Genomic DNA, 17,595 nt, shown 5'->3' with positions numbered 1-17,595 from the left:
GGGTTGGCTAAGCTTTGCTAGGTTCGCCTGATTTTTGATAAGTTTAGGCTGGGAGGCGGTGATACTCCGGAATCGAACGCAATCGCCGCATTCGCTCTTGGCTGGCTGCACGACGAGTTTCCAGCTGAGCGGCTTCTTATTCGAGAGTCTTGTACTTCTTCGGCCGTCCCATGTTACATTTAATCAGTGCGAAGTCTACGAGAGGTGTGTGTATCGCCGTCGCGGCGACAAGATCCTTATAATCAGTGTAACTTCATGGCCAAGCTTCACAAAGTGTTGTCATGACTAAGCAAAGCAAGAATTGTGGTGCGAGGCAATGACATGGCTGGGCGAAGCTGGGTAAGTGATTGCTTGGCGAACGCATTGACGGAGCGGGTCTGCTGTAACGCGGTGCTGGCATTACAACGCGGTGCAACGCGGTGTCGGTGTTGCAAACTGCGCTATGCAACGCACACTGACGTGATCACTGGCGCCGCGGCGAAGGAGCCTTGCCAGAGTTAAGAGAAGCGAGGTGCAGCTGTGGCAGGTGGTTGCTAGTCAACGCGCTGTGAGGTCGTTGCTAGGCGAGTTTTAGGGGCGAAGCTGCTTACGGTCGAGCGTTGTCCCCCGTCGCGCCGTTGTAGCCACGCTACTACTCGCCGCTCCCGCTAGAGGCGCAGCAGTGCTCTCGTTTGATTTGAATGGCGCCCACTAGATGGCGCGGCGGCGCTCGCTCCACTTGCTCTTGGCGCGCTTCCGTTCTCTTTCGCTGGTCGACACTCAATGCGCTGTCCAAGGGAAACATCGTCACGCACATCGAGAAGGCGATGCTGCAATATGAAACTGAAACCAAACACGGCCCCTTCGTGCTCCCAGGAGACTTTAACGTGGACATCATGAACGACGACTAGCTAGTCCAACACATGATGTGCCGCTACGATCTCTGGTACATTTCGTATGTATACAAACGTCCCACCACCATCAGGGGAACGTGTATGGACATCGCCTTTTCGAACTTTAGACTACATCCAATTCACGATCCCTTTGCTTTGTACTTTACGGACCACAATGCCGTTATACTCAAAGGGAAACGTTCTCCTGAGCTTAACGTCATATATGACTAAAGCAGAATCAGGGGAACCCCCTCCTTGTGGTCCGTAGAGCTCTTGAACAAAGTCATCATCTACCCCATGTGTAAAGAATGAACCATTGTGTATATACTGTATCAATATGTAAATAATAAAACATAGTGTATATACTGTATATATAATCACACCACACCCCCGTGTTTCTGTGTCACATCTTTGTATGATGATCGAGTGGGCTAATTCTACAGAGGATTCACGGTTTACCAGATTACCTCCGGAGCTTCGACCACTCATCATCATTCACTTCGTGGATTTGGCGATAATTCTTTCGCGAGCGCTACGCGGGGAAACGAAAAGCTTAAACAGTGCCGCTGTTGAAAAACAATCCAGTGCTACTCTCTGGGCCCAGGGTTCGTCGTGACGTAATAAGGAGCAGATGCTGTCGATTGGTAGAACAAGAACCTAGAACTTCTGGTTAGTATGTTAGCAGGTACGCGCGCTCCCTGCTGTTCCTCGTCATGTTGCTCGCTAGTGCGCACTCGAATCGGTAAATACGTCGCGCAACGCAAGTGCCAAATCGCTCGCTTTCCAACACAGTCGTGCTCAGCGGTCTGATTAGCTGCGCGAACACAGTCCTCAAGTGTTTTGCGACGACATCTGTCACCTCCCTGCCGCCGACGCTCTCCTCGGAATTTGTGCTCTCCGCGCATTAACCGCACGCGCACTTCATTGATGACGCCATTAGCGCGGAACGGGCTAACAGCCAGTGGGCGAAAACAGCAGAACGTACCAAGCCATATCGTCGCCACGATCTGGGGAAGGCAGCGACGGCGGCTGTTCCTCGCCAGCGGATGTGCTTCGGCAAGGCGTGAGTGTAGTGATCCATTATATTGGCGAGCCTTTCTAGACATGCTTGCAACACAAGAGTCCATAGCGGCACGCTTTGCAGGAGCATGGGCCGGCACGGCAACAACAGCGGGAAGCCGAGAAGCGCAGAGTCGCGGTAACCAGAAGTGGATAGTGTATTGAAAAGCGCGTAGGCGATGACGTATGCCACGTGAAATTTGGAGGAGCACTCGGTGAAGACGAGAGACCAGCCGGCGAACAGAGCGTAGAAAAGGAAAGAGCCAAACGAGTGAGGGCCGCATTTCGATCATCAAACGCATGGAGGAAGGAAAATATAGGAGGGAGCATTACGTCAAGCAGCCAGCCTTGGCAAGCGAACGCTTCGTGTAGCGAGCAGTGGCGGCCCAACACGTGACCTCTTGCGTTGAGATCACGGAGAATCGAGATTTGCCGAGACGTTTGTTACCGGTAGTTTTTATTCGGTGCGCGCTCGGCCGGCAGCTGCTCACATGCAGGAAGGAAAAAGATTTTTCTTAGCTTTTTTCTTGGTTTTGTGCGTTTATTTCAAGAGTTTCAAATGGTTTCGAATGGGCATTGAAAAAAAAAGTTAACCGGGAGTACTAAAACCTACCGCGCGCTCTGACGCTTCCTCCGTGCTCTGACGTTTTCATCACGTGTTGGGCCACCACAATCGGCGACAATCGCGTTGCAGTATGCTCCCTCCTATATGGTTTCTTCCTCCGTGATCAAACGCGTGTAACTCCGCCATTACGCCATCATTTCGAAAAAAACTGTCAGCCCTTCCACTGGGGTGGAGATGAAAGACCAGCGAAGCTGTACTATGGTGGGAATAACGTATTTCCGATTATTACTATTAAGATGTGATGGTGTAATTGGTTATTTGAACTAATAAAGAATGAGAAATATATATGATCCGGTGACTTTCATTTATTTAGTGACCACAGGGTCCATGGCCTTAGGGTCGCTACAGTACACCGCTATAGGATGTAGGGCAAAGGTTGGCACGTTCTTCATAAACACGTCACCAAGCGGGCAAGACGCCGCCGCCGTCGACAACAGTTGTGCGCGTTGTTTGTGACCGCGCACACTCGCTGTCAAAATGTTGGCTACGTGACGGAACGGCTAAACGCCGTTGTCGACTGTGGGCCTCTTCGATTATCCGTCTCTGACAGTCCCAGACTGTCCGAAAGACTGCATATGCAACGCTCATTGGCTGAAAGCACCGTCTCGGGTAGCCCGGGACTGTCAGGAACAGATAATCGAAGAGGCCCACTGTTTGGGGAGGGGAGGGCGAGAGCCCAGAGAGTGTCCGTGGCACAGGCGGCAGAGGCCGGCAGGGCTGTGCGCATGCGCCGCAGTGGGAGAGTGGGCACGCACACGCACAGTCTAGGGTGCCTGGATGCCCACCTCGCCCACCGCTCGCCTTCCACTGGGATGGATGGATGGAAACGTTTATTGAGCGATGGTAAGATTCGTGGTGAGTCTTCGAAGATCGGAGGCTCTTGGTCTTGCGTGGAGGGGGGGGGGGGGGCTCAGTCCAGTGCTCCGCTCGCCGTCACCGCCCTGCGTGCCCTGTCAATCAGGCTAAGCTGATCGTCCAAGGCCTCGCTTGCCAGCAGCGACTCCCACCACTCCGCACTCGTGTGTTGGATGAGGGGGGGGGGGAGTAAGGTAGTGATTCCACGACGCGCTCATGCAATGTGGAATAGAGTGGCTTTCTCGGAACACCACGGGCAGCGTGAAGGGTATGCCGTGGGGTGGATTTTGCTGAGGAGGTGGAGGTTGGGGTAGGTACCAGCCTGGATAAGTCTCCAGCTCGTGGCCTCCTCTTTGGTGAGTGAGTGATGGGGGGGGGGGTACCCTTCTAATAATTTAGAATGGATGAATAGTCACACGGTACTGGAACAGGGTGCCTCAGGGGCAGGGTGAGCGGGTGCTCGGCTTATATACCCTCGAGCGACCCTCACCACCGCCTTGTTTCCCTCCAGCACGCGTAGCCAGGTGTCCATATAATCTTATGCCTGAGCGGAGGTGTTCGAATGTGCAGCTGTTCGCCAGCGTCACCTGCCCTTAGGACGATATTGAGCGCCGGTTAACAAACACGTCCTTTCAGGTAGTTGCTGCAGGCGGCCTGGCAGTCCGTGAGAACGTGAAACGACCGTCCTAGCTTGTTGCCGTGAGCAATGGCAAATGCGATGGCAACTTCTTCAGCCTCCGTGATGTTCTGGCAGTGGACCGCCACTCCTCGAGTGCGCGTGGTGTCATACATTGGTGCGTCAGTGTAGCAAGTGGTGTTGTTGTGACCGTACGTGAGGGCTAAGGCCTCAACTCGTGCGTCCCGTCGGCCCTGGTGCAGTAGGGGGTGCCTGTTGCGGGGGATAGGCGCAACGGTGAGTGTTGAGAGGACATGATCTGGGAATGGGTGGAGTCGGAATGCCTTCCGGAGGGTACGTACCAGTGTGTCCGAGGAACTGCAAAAGGGCTTGGCCTGTGGGTGTGAGCGTAGCTCCGTGAAGGTGTTATGTACCCCCACGGCTTCCACTGGGAAGTCACGTTTGCTCTGCGCCGTGCGTTCGCTCCCCGTGAAAGCGCGCGTTCCTCACCCTCGCGCGCTTTGACTCGCACATAAGTCGCGTTTGCTCTCCGCCGTGCGTTCGCTCCCCGTGAAAGCGCGCGTCCCTCGCCCTCGCGCGCTTTCACTCGCACATACAGCATACGGCGTATGAGAGTTTTTTAGGGGCGAAGCTCCTTAGGTGTGGGTCTGTCCCTCCTCTGTAGTAGTAGTAGTAGTAGTAGTAGTAGTAGGTAGCCACGTCTACTTTTATGAGAAAAAAAATTCCGAAAATTGTGTCCGTAGCGGAATCGAACCAGGGACCCCTCGCTTCTGAACGCGTAGCGCTAACCACTACGCCACGAAGCGCACATGGACAGACGCACCACGATGGCAATAAATACCCAACATTAATGAAAGACTGCGTTTGTCCTAGCGCGTTACGGCCCGTGTAAGAAGCTGGTGTAAGACGCTGTGGCCTCTCCGCCTTACCCCCGTATTCATAAACGCTGATGGCATCGGCAAACGCGGTGCACGTTCCGGCATGTGTAAATGGCTGCGTAAGACGCTGTGGCCTCTTCCCCTTAGAGTACTGCACGTTTCTAACGCGTTTGTGCTAGCGTCCCCTTAAGCGGGAGATGGTGCAATTATAATGAACGGCGCTGTTATAAAATAGGAATGACGTCACATATGGCGCGTGTCATTGATGGAAGTGAATCGTTCGATTTAGTGCGGCGAGACTGGGCGAATTACACGGAAGATTCACGGTTTACCGATGATTCCCTCCGGAGCTTGGCCCACTCATCATCATTCACCCCGTGGATATGCGGTGTTTTTTTTTTCTATTTCCGGACGAGACCATCGAAGAGTGAGAGCCCTTAACAGCTTCGCCGTAAAATTCTCGCGGCTACGTGTTCATTGCCGAATCGTGTACAATTGCAAAACCACATCCAAATTTCGACCTCTGCGTGGTTTAGGCTTCCTTTAAGGCTTTTGCCTTAAATACTCCCCATACAATGTTTGTTGTCACATTAAAGTCTTTTTCCGAGCGTGAAAAAAGCCCGCGATTACACGCACAATTGCAGCGTCACTCGCCATTCGAGGCAATTCTGCGTGCATTCCAGGGCTTATTTCAGGCTCGGAAAAACACTTATGTAGCACGTATTGAGCAACATAAAGCTGCATTTGGAGTTTTCAAGCGAAGCTTGTATTACCTCACAAATGTCGGCGCTGGTGGTGTCCGAGGAGGTTTAAAAGAAATTGTGGCGTCACACTAAAAAATTCAACGACTCACAAAGTAGAGCAGGTGCGGGGAAAGCTGCTCCGGCGCTGGATCACGTGACGTACGCGACAAATCAGGATCGTTTGGTGTGTCGCGGGAAGAGAATGTGAAGGAAAGGGCGTGCACCGGGCTTCCCACCCCTCAGATCAGTTTAGGTGTACGAATGGGAAGGCACGACGTGGTGCGTTCCGTCATGAAGCAGGGCGCTTTAACGTAAAATGATTCCAAACTGTTTTGATTCCAAACCCCTGACGTCAAATTTACGCAAACACCGACGCAAGCATCGTGCGGTGACCCTGCAGCGTTCTCTGAACAACCCAATAAAACACTCTCCTTGTTTATAGGAGGTCACCTTTGTTCGCTTTCAAAACCAATAACATTGTCTACACTCCGCGGATTTTCTTATCTAATTGGCTGACAAGAGGCGAGGAGCACACTCTAGTGGAAAGGGTTTGGATGGGGCCGAGCCAGCACAGTGAAAATAGATAACCGCATGAAGAGGGTGGTGCCGGCTTCTGCGATTGGTCCGCTTCGCCTTACTTTGCTTGCGGTGGCTGGTCGAAATTCGCAGCGAGGTGCAACGGAAGGATAAGAATGCCGCTAAAACGGATCCTCAGCAAGGAAGAGTTGGCAGAGCGATGTCATATGCATGCCGAAAGGGCTCGATAACGTTTTACTGCCAAGGAAAAAGCTTTATTGTGCGCAAATAAATACATGCTCACCGGCAGGTGCGAGTAGCGAGGGCCTGAGCGATCGGCGGGCAGCAATCTTCTATTGCTTTCGGAAAGGCCCGTCTGTGGCTATTCAGAAAAATTTTCAGTTTTGTTCGACGTATGCATTTTTTTCGCGTACGCGTCACTTTGACGTGGTGAGTTTTCGCGGTTTTGTGAGGTCGCGTGACAGACAGGCGAAGTGGGCGTAGCCAGAAAACATTGGACCAATAGGAGAAGGCTAATGGTGAAAAGGCGTCGAATCAGGAATGATTATTTTTCTTTTGTGCAGTTTAATCATGCATAGTCGGTGTGTACACGTTATATCAGATGGGGAGCTATTGCGGTTTTCGTGACGTCGCGTGACAGACAGGCGAAGTTGGGAGTTGCCCGAAAATGTTTTGACCAATCGTGGAGGCTGATTGCAGAAATTGGATTGAAAGTAGTTTGGAATAATTTTACCTTATAGCGCCCCAGGCTTGCGTTTGAGCAACGACGCCGCGAACTCGTTCTGGAAAGGGCTCGTCGTCGAAATGCCGATTCTAGCGTGAGGGCTTCCGAAGCCCAGGCGAAAGATAAGCGAAGTGCCGCGGACCCCGAATTGCGGGAGCGCTATGTTGAGGCCAAATGTCAGCGAAGAGCCGCCGATCCTGAGTTTAGGGTAAACTAAGCCGAACGCCTGTGACAGCGCCGTCTAGCCACAAGCTGCACTTACCCGTATTTCCTAGACGGGGGAAGGGCTGGTGAGTTTTTTTCATCTTGCTATACAGTTTTCTCATTGCCACTTTTCATCTCACTATAATATATGAGAAGCTGAATAATTATATGGGAATAATTACGTAAATATGCGGAATGCAAAATATAGTCTGAGTATCACCAAGCGAAGGCAAACAACATTACCTTGGTTCTGCCCAGCTGCGTGGCATTTGCATATTTTAAAATCTTGGTGCATGATAGTTGGGACTCCCTGTTCATACGCCGGTATTTATGAGAGTACCTGAACGAGTGGAAAAGAAATGCAACCAAAGCAATTTGCAAAATAGCTTATTTAGAGAGAGCACACATTCGCGGCATAGGACGACATTTGTACTTTTATCGTGACAGCAATTTGACGGACTTGTAGATGTGTTCTCGCCATCACTGGCACCGTGGGGTGTGTTTTTGACGCGCAGGTGCTGCCGGCGCCAGAGGTTAAAGATTCTCTCCAGAGACGCCAGCGGTGACGCGCCATGCGTTTAGCTGCAAAAACGATTGAACGAATTGGATGCACCCTCACGGTTTGCTGAGTTGGCTAGGCAGAGGATGCAGCGCCGCGTTCTGCGTAGGCACAGTGGAGTTCGGCAATGTTGTAAGATGGCTGATATACCTGCCAGCGTGCTTTTCCAGCAGTTAAGCGTGCTGCATCGCGTGAACATATCCCACCCGCGCGTTTTATGACGCCGGCCGTGGAGCTCTAGATCGACGCTATTGCTGGCCATTGCTGTCAGTGCCTCATCCACGCGGCCGAACTGCCAAGTTTTCTTTTTTTTTTCAACTCGGGCACCTTATGAAGCCTGTATAATAATACAATTAATTTCAGTTTTCACAAACTTTTTTTAGGCTCGCTACACCAAACACGTCTTATATACATGTCAGCAAATAAAATAATTCAAATATGCTCAATCTTGTGGCATCAGCTTATAAGCCGTATTGCTTCATGTCAGGAATCACTAGGCAATTAGTAACATCGTAATGTAACGTCACGGTATATCTGCAGTAACGTTCCTTATGCTTGCGTTGTGATAAGTGGTTCTAATGTACGCAAGGTGAAACACAAAGTAGTTTTATGAATTTTCTGATATTGTAATTGACGTGTGTTAGTTGTTGCGCCAGATGCGTAAAGTTACTATGGTCTAAAGTTATAGCTTTATGTTTACTTTACGTGAAAGCGACGATGCATAATAATTAGTTGCTACATTTACTATTTGTATCGTTCCTAAGGCTGCTACAATAACCAGAGACTGACCATATGCACTCGGAAGCGTCGAGTGTACCAAGAATTATGCCCTGGAGTGCCCGTGTGGAAGTGTAGCTATGGAACACTAAGATGTGGCTGCGTGAAGCGCACATCACGAAGGGCGGATGGCAAGTGCGTGAAACCGGAACAATGCAGTAAGTGTGGTTAGGTGGTTTGCTCCTGTATTTTAATTTTAGATTTGCTTGTTGGAGGCAAACATGTATAGCATATGTGTTTGAAACCACCGCAATTGAAACCGTTAAACTGTTTTGTACTTCTCAATTGCAGTAGCTATCCTAAATTGATTTTAATACCGCTAGTTCCTTTCACAGTAATCACAGCTTGAAATTACCTAATTATAGCTTTGTCATCATCATGTCGTATTCATCAACGCAAATCTCAGTAGCTTAAGTTTGTGCCACATGAGCGATCAAGAATGTGCTCATGTTCTCGACCGGGCTGGATGCCGCAGCCGTGGCTCCATTCATCTTCCCTAAAAATTTGTACGAACCAGGTTGGTCTTCATCACATCATCCTCTTACAATTAACAAACTTTTCAGGTGATGTGCTTGACTGCAGGTGCTGAATTTCCTGAATTAGTGTCACTGATTTTTAGTGACATGTTACTTCGGTGGTAATTCTTCTTTTAGCACCGTCATTCTGATATGAATTCTGAAATGCGCAGCTAAATGCATTGAGTCAAGTCTCAAGATTAGTAGCGTAGGACATGGCAAATTTGAAGGGCTCTACTGAGAACCTGTGAACAATAGCATAAAAATGCTTTATATAAAGCTTCACTTGAAGTACCAACTTTCATTTATCGTTGCAGTCTTTACCGTGCGTGCGGAAGTGGGTATACATATTATCACACAAATATTGGCTTGGCTGCATTACGATATTTACGGAAGTAGTTCTGGACTCTCTGTAGTAAAATTTGATACCATGTTGAAGAATGACATCGGTGTTTTCCAAGCAATAAATATCCCTTGCGAGAAAAAATCAATTACAAAAAGGCAGTTAAATTATTTCAAGCAGAAAACACTGAGGAAGTTGAAATATTGTAAGTGCGGAAATTGTTAGTTTGGATGTAATGTGGCGGCGCACTTCGATACAAGGACGTAACAGAGTGAAAAAACGCGAGCGCTGTTATAACTGTTATATCTTTATCCAATGAGTTACGTCCTTTAAAAAAATTAAGGGTATGGGCATCTGAAATACATAATTTCAAACCAGTAAGCTTTCGTGAACGATAAGGTTCCAACATTTCATTGCGATTTGCGTCCCAAGGCTACTTCACGCACGTTCCGATACCACCATCATCATCATCAGTCTAAATTTATGTCCACTGCAGAATGAAGGCTTCTCCCTGCGATTTAAATTACCCCTCTCTTGCGCTAGCTGATTCCCGCATGCGCCTGCAAATTTCCTAATTTCATCACCCCACCTAGTTTTCGGCCATCCACGACTGCGTTTCCCTTCTCTTGGTATCCATTCTGTAACTCTTATGGCTCACCGGTTATCTATCCTTCGCATTACATGACCTGCCCAGCTCCATTTCTTTCTCTTAATGTCAGCTAGCAATTCCCCGTTTGCTCTCTGATCCACACCGCTCTCTTCCTGATCTCTTAACGTTCGGCCTAACATTTTTCGTTCCATCGCTCTTTGTCCTGACTAGGAGCTTACCACTGTCGTTGTTAAGAAAAGTGTACAATCATTGCATTCTACCGCTGCTAACATATCGGGCAGAAACTTTCCATATATGTATTGGCATTTAACCGTTTCGGTGTTGAATAACGTAAAGCTATCTCTTTGTGAGTTCGCCTATGGTCTGTAATAAAGCAGCAAAATGCTTGGCTCTTTTGAAACAAATGATATGCAACAAATTTTAGTTTGACAGCATGGCTAGATTATTAGAAAAAAAGTGGGAAGCATACGTCCCATTGCAACACTCCGTGCCTTTTGAAAAGTACGACCACGTGCACTGTCCCATTGCCTCATGCGAGTGCCTGCGTGAGTTCACTTACGTGTTCATTTAGCGCGAAAGGCGCCAAAACAAGTAGCACACATGGGAACCTTACACACCCCACTCACAAACTTCGTGCGGGACTCATTTCTTGTGGTTGAGCATCACTTGCACCTTCGCGTTGTGGATACTTTTTGTGGATTGTGGCCGCTTCCCGTGCACCTGATTTCTTCCGATACTCCAAACGTAGTCTGGCAATATTTTACCCTTGCTCGTTCTTTAGGAATGGCTAATTGCAAGTGAACTGCTTGAATATCTGTCCGTTGATGAGTTGGCGTCCCAGAACAAGACAAAATCACGAAAATCTGAGGTCATTGATGGCGCTGTACTGCATCAAAGAGAAAATATAATATCCGATACCAGGTCTTCATGGAAGGCCTATCAGAAATGTAGGCATTTCGCTTCTGGTGGAACCTATAGGCTGCTCCTATCCACATGTTGTAGTCTGCCATTGTTTCTGGGCGGAGGGCAGCCTCTGAAGAACCATTGCAAAGCTGCCGTGATATTTACACTGTTTTCGTAGGATTATAAAAATTCGACTGAAGGTGAACATTTTACTGTCATGAGATCGGTAGGTTGTAACCTGAAATTCCAAGTGCCACAGGCACCTTCTTGAGCCTGTTTTTTCTTTCTGATTTCTTCATGCAAGTCCGTTCTGTTTATGCGGACTATCCTTACAGCTAGGATGCTCCTCTCAGCGAGAGTTTTCAATAGTGGAGTGCAGGTAAAGTATTTGTCAAAGTACAACCGCATTTCAGGCTGTAGGTTCTTTCACAGGGAAAGCACGACCCCAAGGTTTCAATTCATAGCGTTCAAATTGCAACAAATAGCCTGCATTTGAGTCTGCCCTGCCCAACACTTTATATTTGCACTTCATGGGCTTCATTGGAAGGTACTGCTTTATCCAGTATCATGCTCTTGTCAATAGCCTGTTGAGAAGAGGGGCGAATACCCTTCCTGAAACTTCTTGATCAGTTTATTGATAACGAGACGCCATATAACCAGCCTGTCATAGCCTTCTTCCCCTTTCTGTTTTTCTTTGCTTCGGTCATTCAAACAAATGGAGCTCATGATGTGTTGGGAATGCTTGAAAGACATCACTCGGGATTTCTTCCGAGTTGAAAAGGGAATCACGGCTCCACTAGTGATAAAACTGATGTCGCGGTGACACGCTCATCAGAAGCAACAGTCCAGAACATGCCCGCTGCTCATCCGCTCTAAGAACTCTCCATTTTATTGGGTAGTTTTGTGCACTGGCACGGCTTGTATGCTCTGAAATCATTTCGAGCACTTCCTCCCCGAAATACAGAGCAAAAGCATCGGCTGCATGCAATAGGTACTTTGTTCAGAACCGAGGGTCCCATGATTTTGAACTCCCAAGGAGGACTTGCGGTGCAGTTGCACCCCATTTGTCGCAAACATCCTCTTTTGGTACATCCTCCACTTCGTGGTCCGGCTCAAGCGCTTCCCGCTTCCTTTTTGTAATCTTTTTCGAAATGGTTATTCGGCGTTTCTTTCGTTTGCCGGCTGATTGACCACCTTTGTCGTCATTCTTGCCGAGATTGGAATCTAGTAGCGCAAGCTCCGGCACATACTCATCCACGCTGCTTTGCGCCTCGTCTTCACTAGTCTTCGACTTGTCTGGTGGGCTGAATAAGAGTTCCAGTGCCTCCTCGGGCGTAGGTGAGTCCAATGCAAATTTACAAAGCAGGGATAAACTGATATGTCAACAAGTATCGTTTGTGCCAGTTAGGCCAAGCAAAATAAGCATAATTTATCATGTTATACTGGCTCTTACTTGGGTAACGACACGTTCCACTGCTACAACGGGCAAAATGTTCATACTCAAGCATGCACGAAACATTCCTCTAAATGGACAGAAAAGGAAAATATTAATATTCATGCTGAACTCGCGGTGGATCGAGCCAAACGGGAGCTCAAGTTCCGAGTGCCACGTTCGAAACGAGACAAATGTCACTTTGTGTGCATCTGTAGCTCCACCTACGGAATCACTTCGAAAGCACGGCAGAAAACATTGTGAGAGACTCACAATAAATGACACAATAATGCCGATAACTAGCTTGAGCTGCTACTGTTTTTACGCTACTGTAAAATATGAGACCTATGTGTCACGTTATCCTACAAAGACCCATTTCAAACTATTTCTATTCATTTCTGCAATCAGTCCTGCCCATTTGGTCAAACAGTTTCCGGGCCAACCCCACATTACTTGTCACAAAAAGTGCGAAATTTCCCCATCTGAAACGACGTGTACGAACTCATTTTGCATGATTGGATCAAACAAAATAAAAATAATAATTTCCTATTCTTCTCCTCTTTCGCGATAACCCTCTAAGCCCACTGATCGCTCTGCAAGTGGATGCTCGGAGTTACCGTGCTAATACGGTAATAAAATTGTATTTGCGAGTAACGAAAATTTTATCCTGACAGTATAGCGTGGTCGAGTCCTTTCGGCATGTTTACGGCGTCGTTCTGCCAACTTCGATTAGGATACTGTCATGGGAAGACAGCAGCATTCGTTGAGTATTTAGCCACATTATTAACACTGGATACAATTGTTATCGGTGGTCAGTGAGCGCAGGCTGAAGACCTCTATCGAGGAATAAAGTGAGTAATCAAGAAGGGTTGTAGTAAGACCATTGTGAGCGACGAAATTCTTCATAAATTCGGTAAACTCTCGTTGCTTGTTCAAATCAACACGTAGGTCGTTATCAAAATTTATATTGTGCAATTAATTCATTTATTTAAACATTTCAAATAAAGAGAAATAAGACGCCGTTAAGGAGGGCTCCTCAGCTTAATGAATGAGCACCGTTTATTGTCTTGTGAGCACAACGCATCAAGAGAACAAGGAGCTCTTTCTTATCACTCCTGGTAACCTCCTCTTATGATGACGTCTCGTTTCTTGTCCGAGGAGGCCAACGATTGTGCTGCCGTGCTGGTCCTGAACCCGGTAAGATTGATGATTATTCTGAAAAGGTGGCTTTGGCTCTGCTACATGGCAAAAATATTATCGACAATCTCTTTTTTTCTCCAAGTCTTCGCTGAAATCGCGGTAGATGAGTCTTTGTATGTCTTCAATTTGAGCATGGCTGTGGTGACGACAATATCAGCTGCCATCTACTGCTTTGGTGGAGAATCCCAGAGCCAATGTTTCACAAAGGAGGGTGAGGCAAGAAGTTTGAGTGCCTTGATAGTTAATTATGTTGCATATTTGCTCGTTTTCTTTTGTGGTGAAGTATCCTCAATTGTGCTCTTCGCTCAGCATGAAGACGATGTTCTTTCATATAATGGTTGTTGCGTCACCCATTCATATCTGCGCTTTCTAATATGCTGATTCTCGCTTGAAGTATAAGACGAAGAGAAAACGTTAGTGAAGATGTTAGCATCGAGCCATTTCATTATATTAAATCATAGGAACACTCTGAAAGTGTAACGTATTTAGTGCACTGCCAGACGCAAGCATGAATAAAAATGAGCCTTACTTAGTCTAAAGTCAAGCGCTGCAGTACTTCCTTAAAATGGTGTAGCAAATTATTTACACCCGTATTTTAATAAAACATGTCCATAGAAACGGTGGACCATTGTCGGCAGTATTAAATGTGCTATTGCGAGGTCTCTATGATAATTCAAGAACAACATAAATTAAATTTCGTATTATCATTGCACATGAAACTAACAACGCTTCAGCAAATGCTTCGCAAGATTGCTATGTACGCTTCAGTGGTTGAGGAGCATTTATTGATGCGAAAATTAGTACTTTGAATTTAGAACAAGTACAAAGCAAAACAAGTGGAAGATAAAGTATGAGGAATGCTAGAATATTCATGTCGTGACATCCGAATGATTGATGCATCAGTCTGATATAACAATATCTAAATTTCGCATAATATATGAAATAATATTTGTAGTGTCCTTAGTTTATAATAAAAGGCGTATAGGTTGGCAGTTTGACTAAAGAGGACATGTTTCCGATAAAAGCAAATGCTTTGTTTTCAGTATTTTCAGAATTGGGTGAGCCAAATGTAACAAGAGACGCAATAAGATCAGCTGTCAAGAAGTGTTGTGACGTGGTTCCTATGTGTGAGCAATTTAGTACTTAGCCTTACCGCTAGCTGTGTGGTGAAAGAAAAGATAAGAAGGAACAGCAGAGGGTGCTCCTGCCACTGTTGAATACTTGTTGCTAAAATAATAGAAGGCTCCAGAAGTATGTTCAGCAGCGCACTTTACCACATGCACAACACTGCAAGTTGTAAAATGAAACATTCCGCGCACTGAAACAGGACATGAACACTTCCTTCAACATTGAGGTATCCGGAAAAAGCAGTAGATCACCCCTAGGCACTCTCTGCATACTTGACACAGAGCAACACATCCATACGTTTCCCACAGCTGTGTACTCTTATCTAGCCATGAGACCCAATCACCTACTCAACTAGTCACGACTTATAACCAATTTGGATTCCCGAGCGAAGAAATCTTTTACGTATAACATGTTGCTCTAACATAAGTGGCCAAAGGACGAAGACAACGTAGCATGTTTATAAAGTCTGGCAAAACTTTTACTTTCCTGCTGTCTGAGGAAAATTATCCAGAAACTAACCACTACCACTTGTAAAACAGCCGATGGCTTGACGCAATATTCAGCAAGGCCACGCGCTATATGGATTAGTTTACGACGATGCGGAGTATATACTGATGAAGATGATGCAAGCTGAATTTAATACTCAGAATATCAATATTTCAATTAAAGGTGCAATCACAGCATCGACGACTCAACTTCCTGAAGCTCCTGGTAATGAAAAGCCGACGTTGGATTCAGCCGACGTGGAACAGCAAAACACAAACGCGGATATTATACAGAGCGTCGGTAAGTCTTCTTGCCCAATTGTTAGCGAAATACTGTTTCATTTCACATCATGTTCGATGCTTGTTATTAGTGCGAAAAACGACAGTTTTTTAACTGATAACGCGTTGGTCTTGTATACTAGATTGTATACTAGATCAATGCTATTCACTGCATGCTTAGAAGAAGTATTCACGCTCTTACACGGGTGAGGCTTAGGAGTGAGGATCAACGGCGAATATCTCAACAACCTTCGGTTTGCAGATGACATTGTCCTATTGAGCAACAATGGGGACGAATTACAGCTAATTATTGAGGACCTTAACTGTGAAACTGTAAGAGTGGGGTTAAAGATTAACATGCAGAAGACAAACATAGTGTTAAATAGCCTGGCAAGAAAACAACAATTCCGGATCGCCAGTCTGCCTCTAGAGTCTGTAAAGGAGTATGTTTATCTAGGTCAATTACTTACAGGGGACCCTGAACATGAGAAAGAAATTTACAGAAGCATAAATTTGGGTTGTAGTGCACACGGCAGGCATTGCCAAATCGTGACTGGGAGCTTAGCACTGTCGTTGAGAAGAAAAGTGTGCAATCAATACATTCTACCGGTACCAACATATGGGGCAGGAACTTGGATGGTAACAAAGAAGCTCGAGAACAAGTTAAGGACCGCACAAAGAGCGATGAAACGAAAAATGTTAAGCCTAACTTTAAGAGACACGAAGAGAGTGGTGTGGATTAGAGAACAAACGGGGTTAACCGATATTCTAGTTGAAATAAACGGAAAAAAATGGAGCTGGGCAACCCATGTAATGCGTAGGATGGATAACCGGTGGACCATTAGAGTTACAGAATGGATACCAAGAGAATGGAAGTGCAGTCGAGGACAGCAATAAACTAGGTGAGGTGATGAAATGAGTGGCAAGATGGGCTTGTTGGTTCATCATGAAGGCAGTATTTCAGCGCTTAGTAAGGACGACGACAAAGAAGGAGACGTACGAACACACAGGCGCTGTGTGTTCGTACGTCTCCTTCTTTGTCCTCGTCCCTACTAAGCGCTGAAATACTGCCTTCATGATGAAATGAGGAAATTTGCAGGCGCAAGCTGAAATCAGCTAGCGCAAGACAGGGGTAATTGGAGATCACAGGGAGAGGCCTTCGTCCTGCAGTGGACATAAATATAGACTGATGATGATTACTAGATCGAGTTCTTTTTTTGTTGTCTTTGGGTGCTATGACTCAATCGAAATTTCTTGTCTCTTAGGATCACACGCGTGTCCAGCTGACCCTAGCCAATGCGAAAAGATATGCAAAGTACATGGATTTCAATTTGGACGGTGTGATGCATACGTGCAGTACAACTGCTATTGCACAGGATACACCAGTGAGTAAGCCTTTTCACATCTACATAAATAAACCCAATTGTTTACCAATATTTTCATGGCAACTATAAGGACACTCCTGGTAGGTTCTCGGAGTTGCCGTCAACGCTGTCCAGCTATCCTGTGTGCAAATGATTATGCTCATCTCTCAATTTGAATGCTTGAAGCTATGTGATCTAATTAGCCTCCTAAGACCTCTTATACAAAAGATTGCACATTGTCTTCTTGTTTTTTCGAAATTCACCCGAAAGTGGTTATGCAAATTATGCATTCTGGGCGCGAAGTGCGGTGCATATGTAACTGTAAACAAGTTGTTTACTTATATTCTTGTCATCCGCTTTTGAAGAATCTGACGTCAATTGATATAGACCTCTGTGTCGTCCCAAACGACCGAACGCAACCTTGAGGTGTGTTTCAATAAAAGTGCCGGACGCGGCAGCAACATGGCAATGTACTTACTGAACGTCGTTCCACCTTCATCTCTTCGTTTAACCAATGAAATGGCATTTCAACATAGCAAACAGGAGGGGATGATCGAGACAATTCTTTTTTTCACCTACATGAAGACGCAGTTTTTTGGCATCTAACCTCTGTCTCTAAATTTTGAAAATTGTTTTTCAAGTTCACAACATAACAGTAGACGATAAAAACCACCTTCAAGTGCGATTATATCCCACGGTTGTGTTCTGGTCTCAGGAGGTTAGAATTCTAGACAGAGCAGGCACAGGCGACAACAAGAGCTGACCGATAAGGCTGATGCCTTATTGTGCTCTTCTTTGCAGCACTATCTGCGGAGGTTTGGAGGCCCGAAGAATTGAAATGTTACAGCTGCGGCAGCAAAGGACGA

At 46.6% G+C, this 17,595-nt stretch overlaps 1 protein-coding gene across 1 annotated transcript in view; it reads left to right on the top strand.

Annotated features, from left to right (window-relative positions):
* Positions 1-17,595, top strand: part of LOC125947161 (uncharacterized) — a 47,117-nt gene that overhangs the window by 5,298 nt on the left and 24,224 nt on the right. The window contains exons 3-5 of the mRNA XM_049671542.1: positions 8,458-8,628; positions 15,271-15,387; positions 16,631-16,750. Coding sequence (XP_049527499.1) covers positions 8,458-8,628; positions 15,271-15,387; positions 16,631-16,750 — 408 coding nt within the window. The remainder of the gene's footprint in view (positions 1-8,457; positions 8,629-15,270; positions 15,388-16,630; positions 16,751-17,595) is intronic.

The sequence above is a fragment of the Dermacentor silvarum genome, chromosome 7 (genome assembly GCF_013339745.2).
Source record: "Dermacentor silvarum isolate Dsil-2018 chromosome 7, BIME_Dsil_1.4, whole genome shotgun sequence".
In the NCBI taxonomy this organism is placed as follows: Eukaryota; Metazoa; Arthropoda; class Arachnida; order Ixodida; family Ixodidae; genus Dermacentor; species Dermacentor silvarum.
Note: the sequence above shows the minus strand (reverse complement) of the source record. Positions and strands in the feature narration are given on the sequence as shown.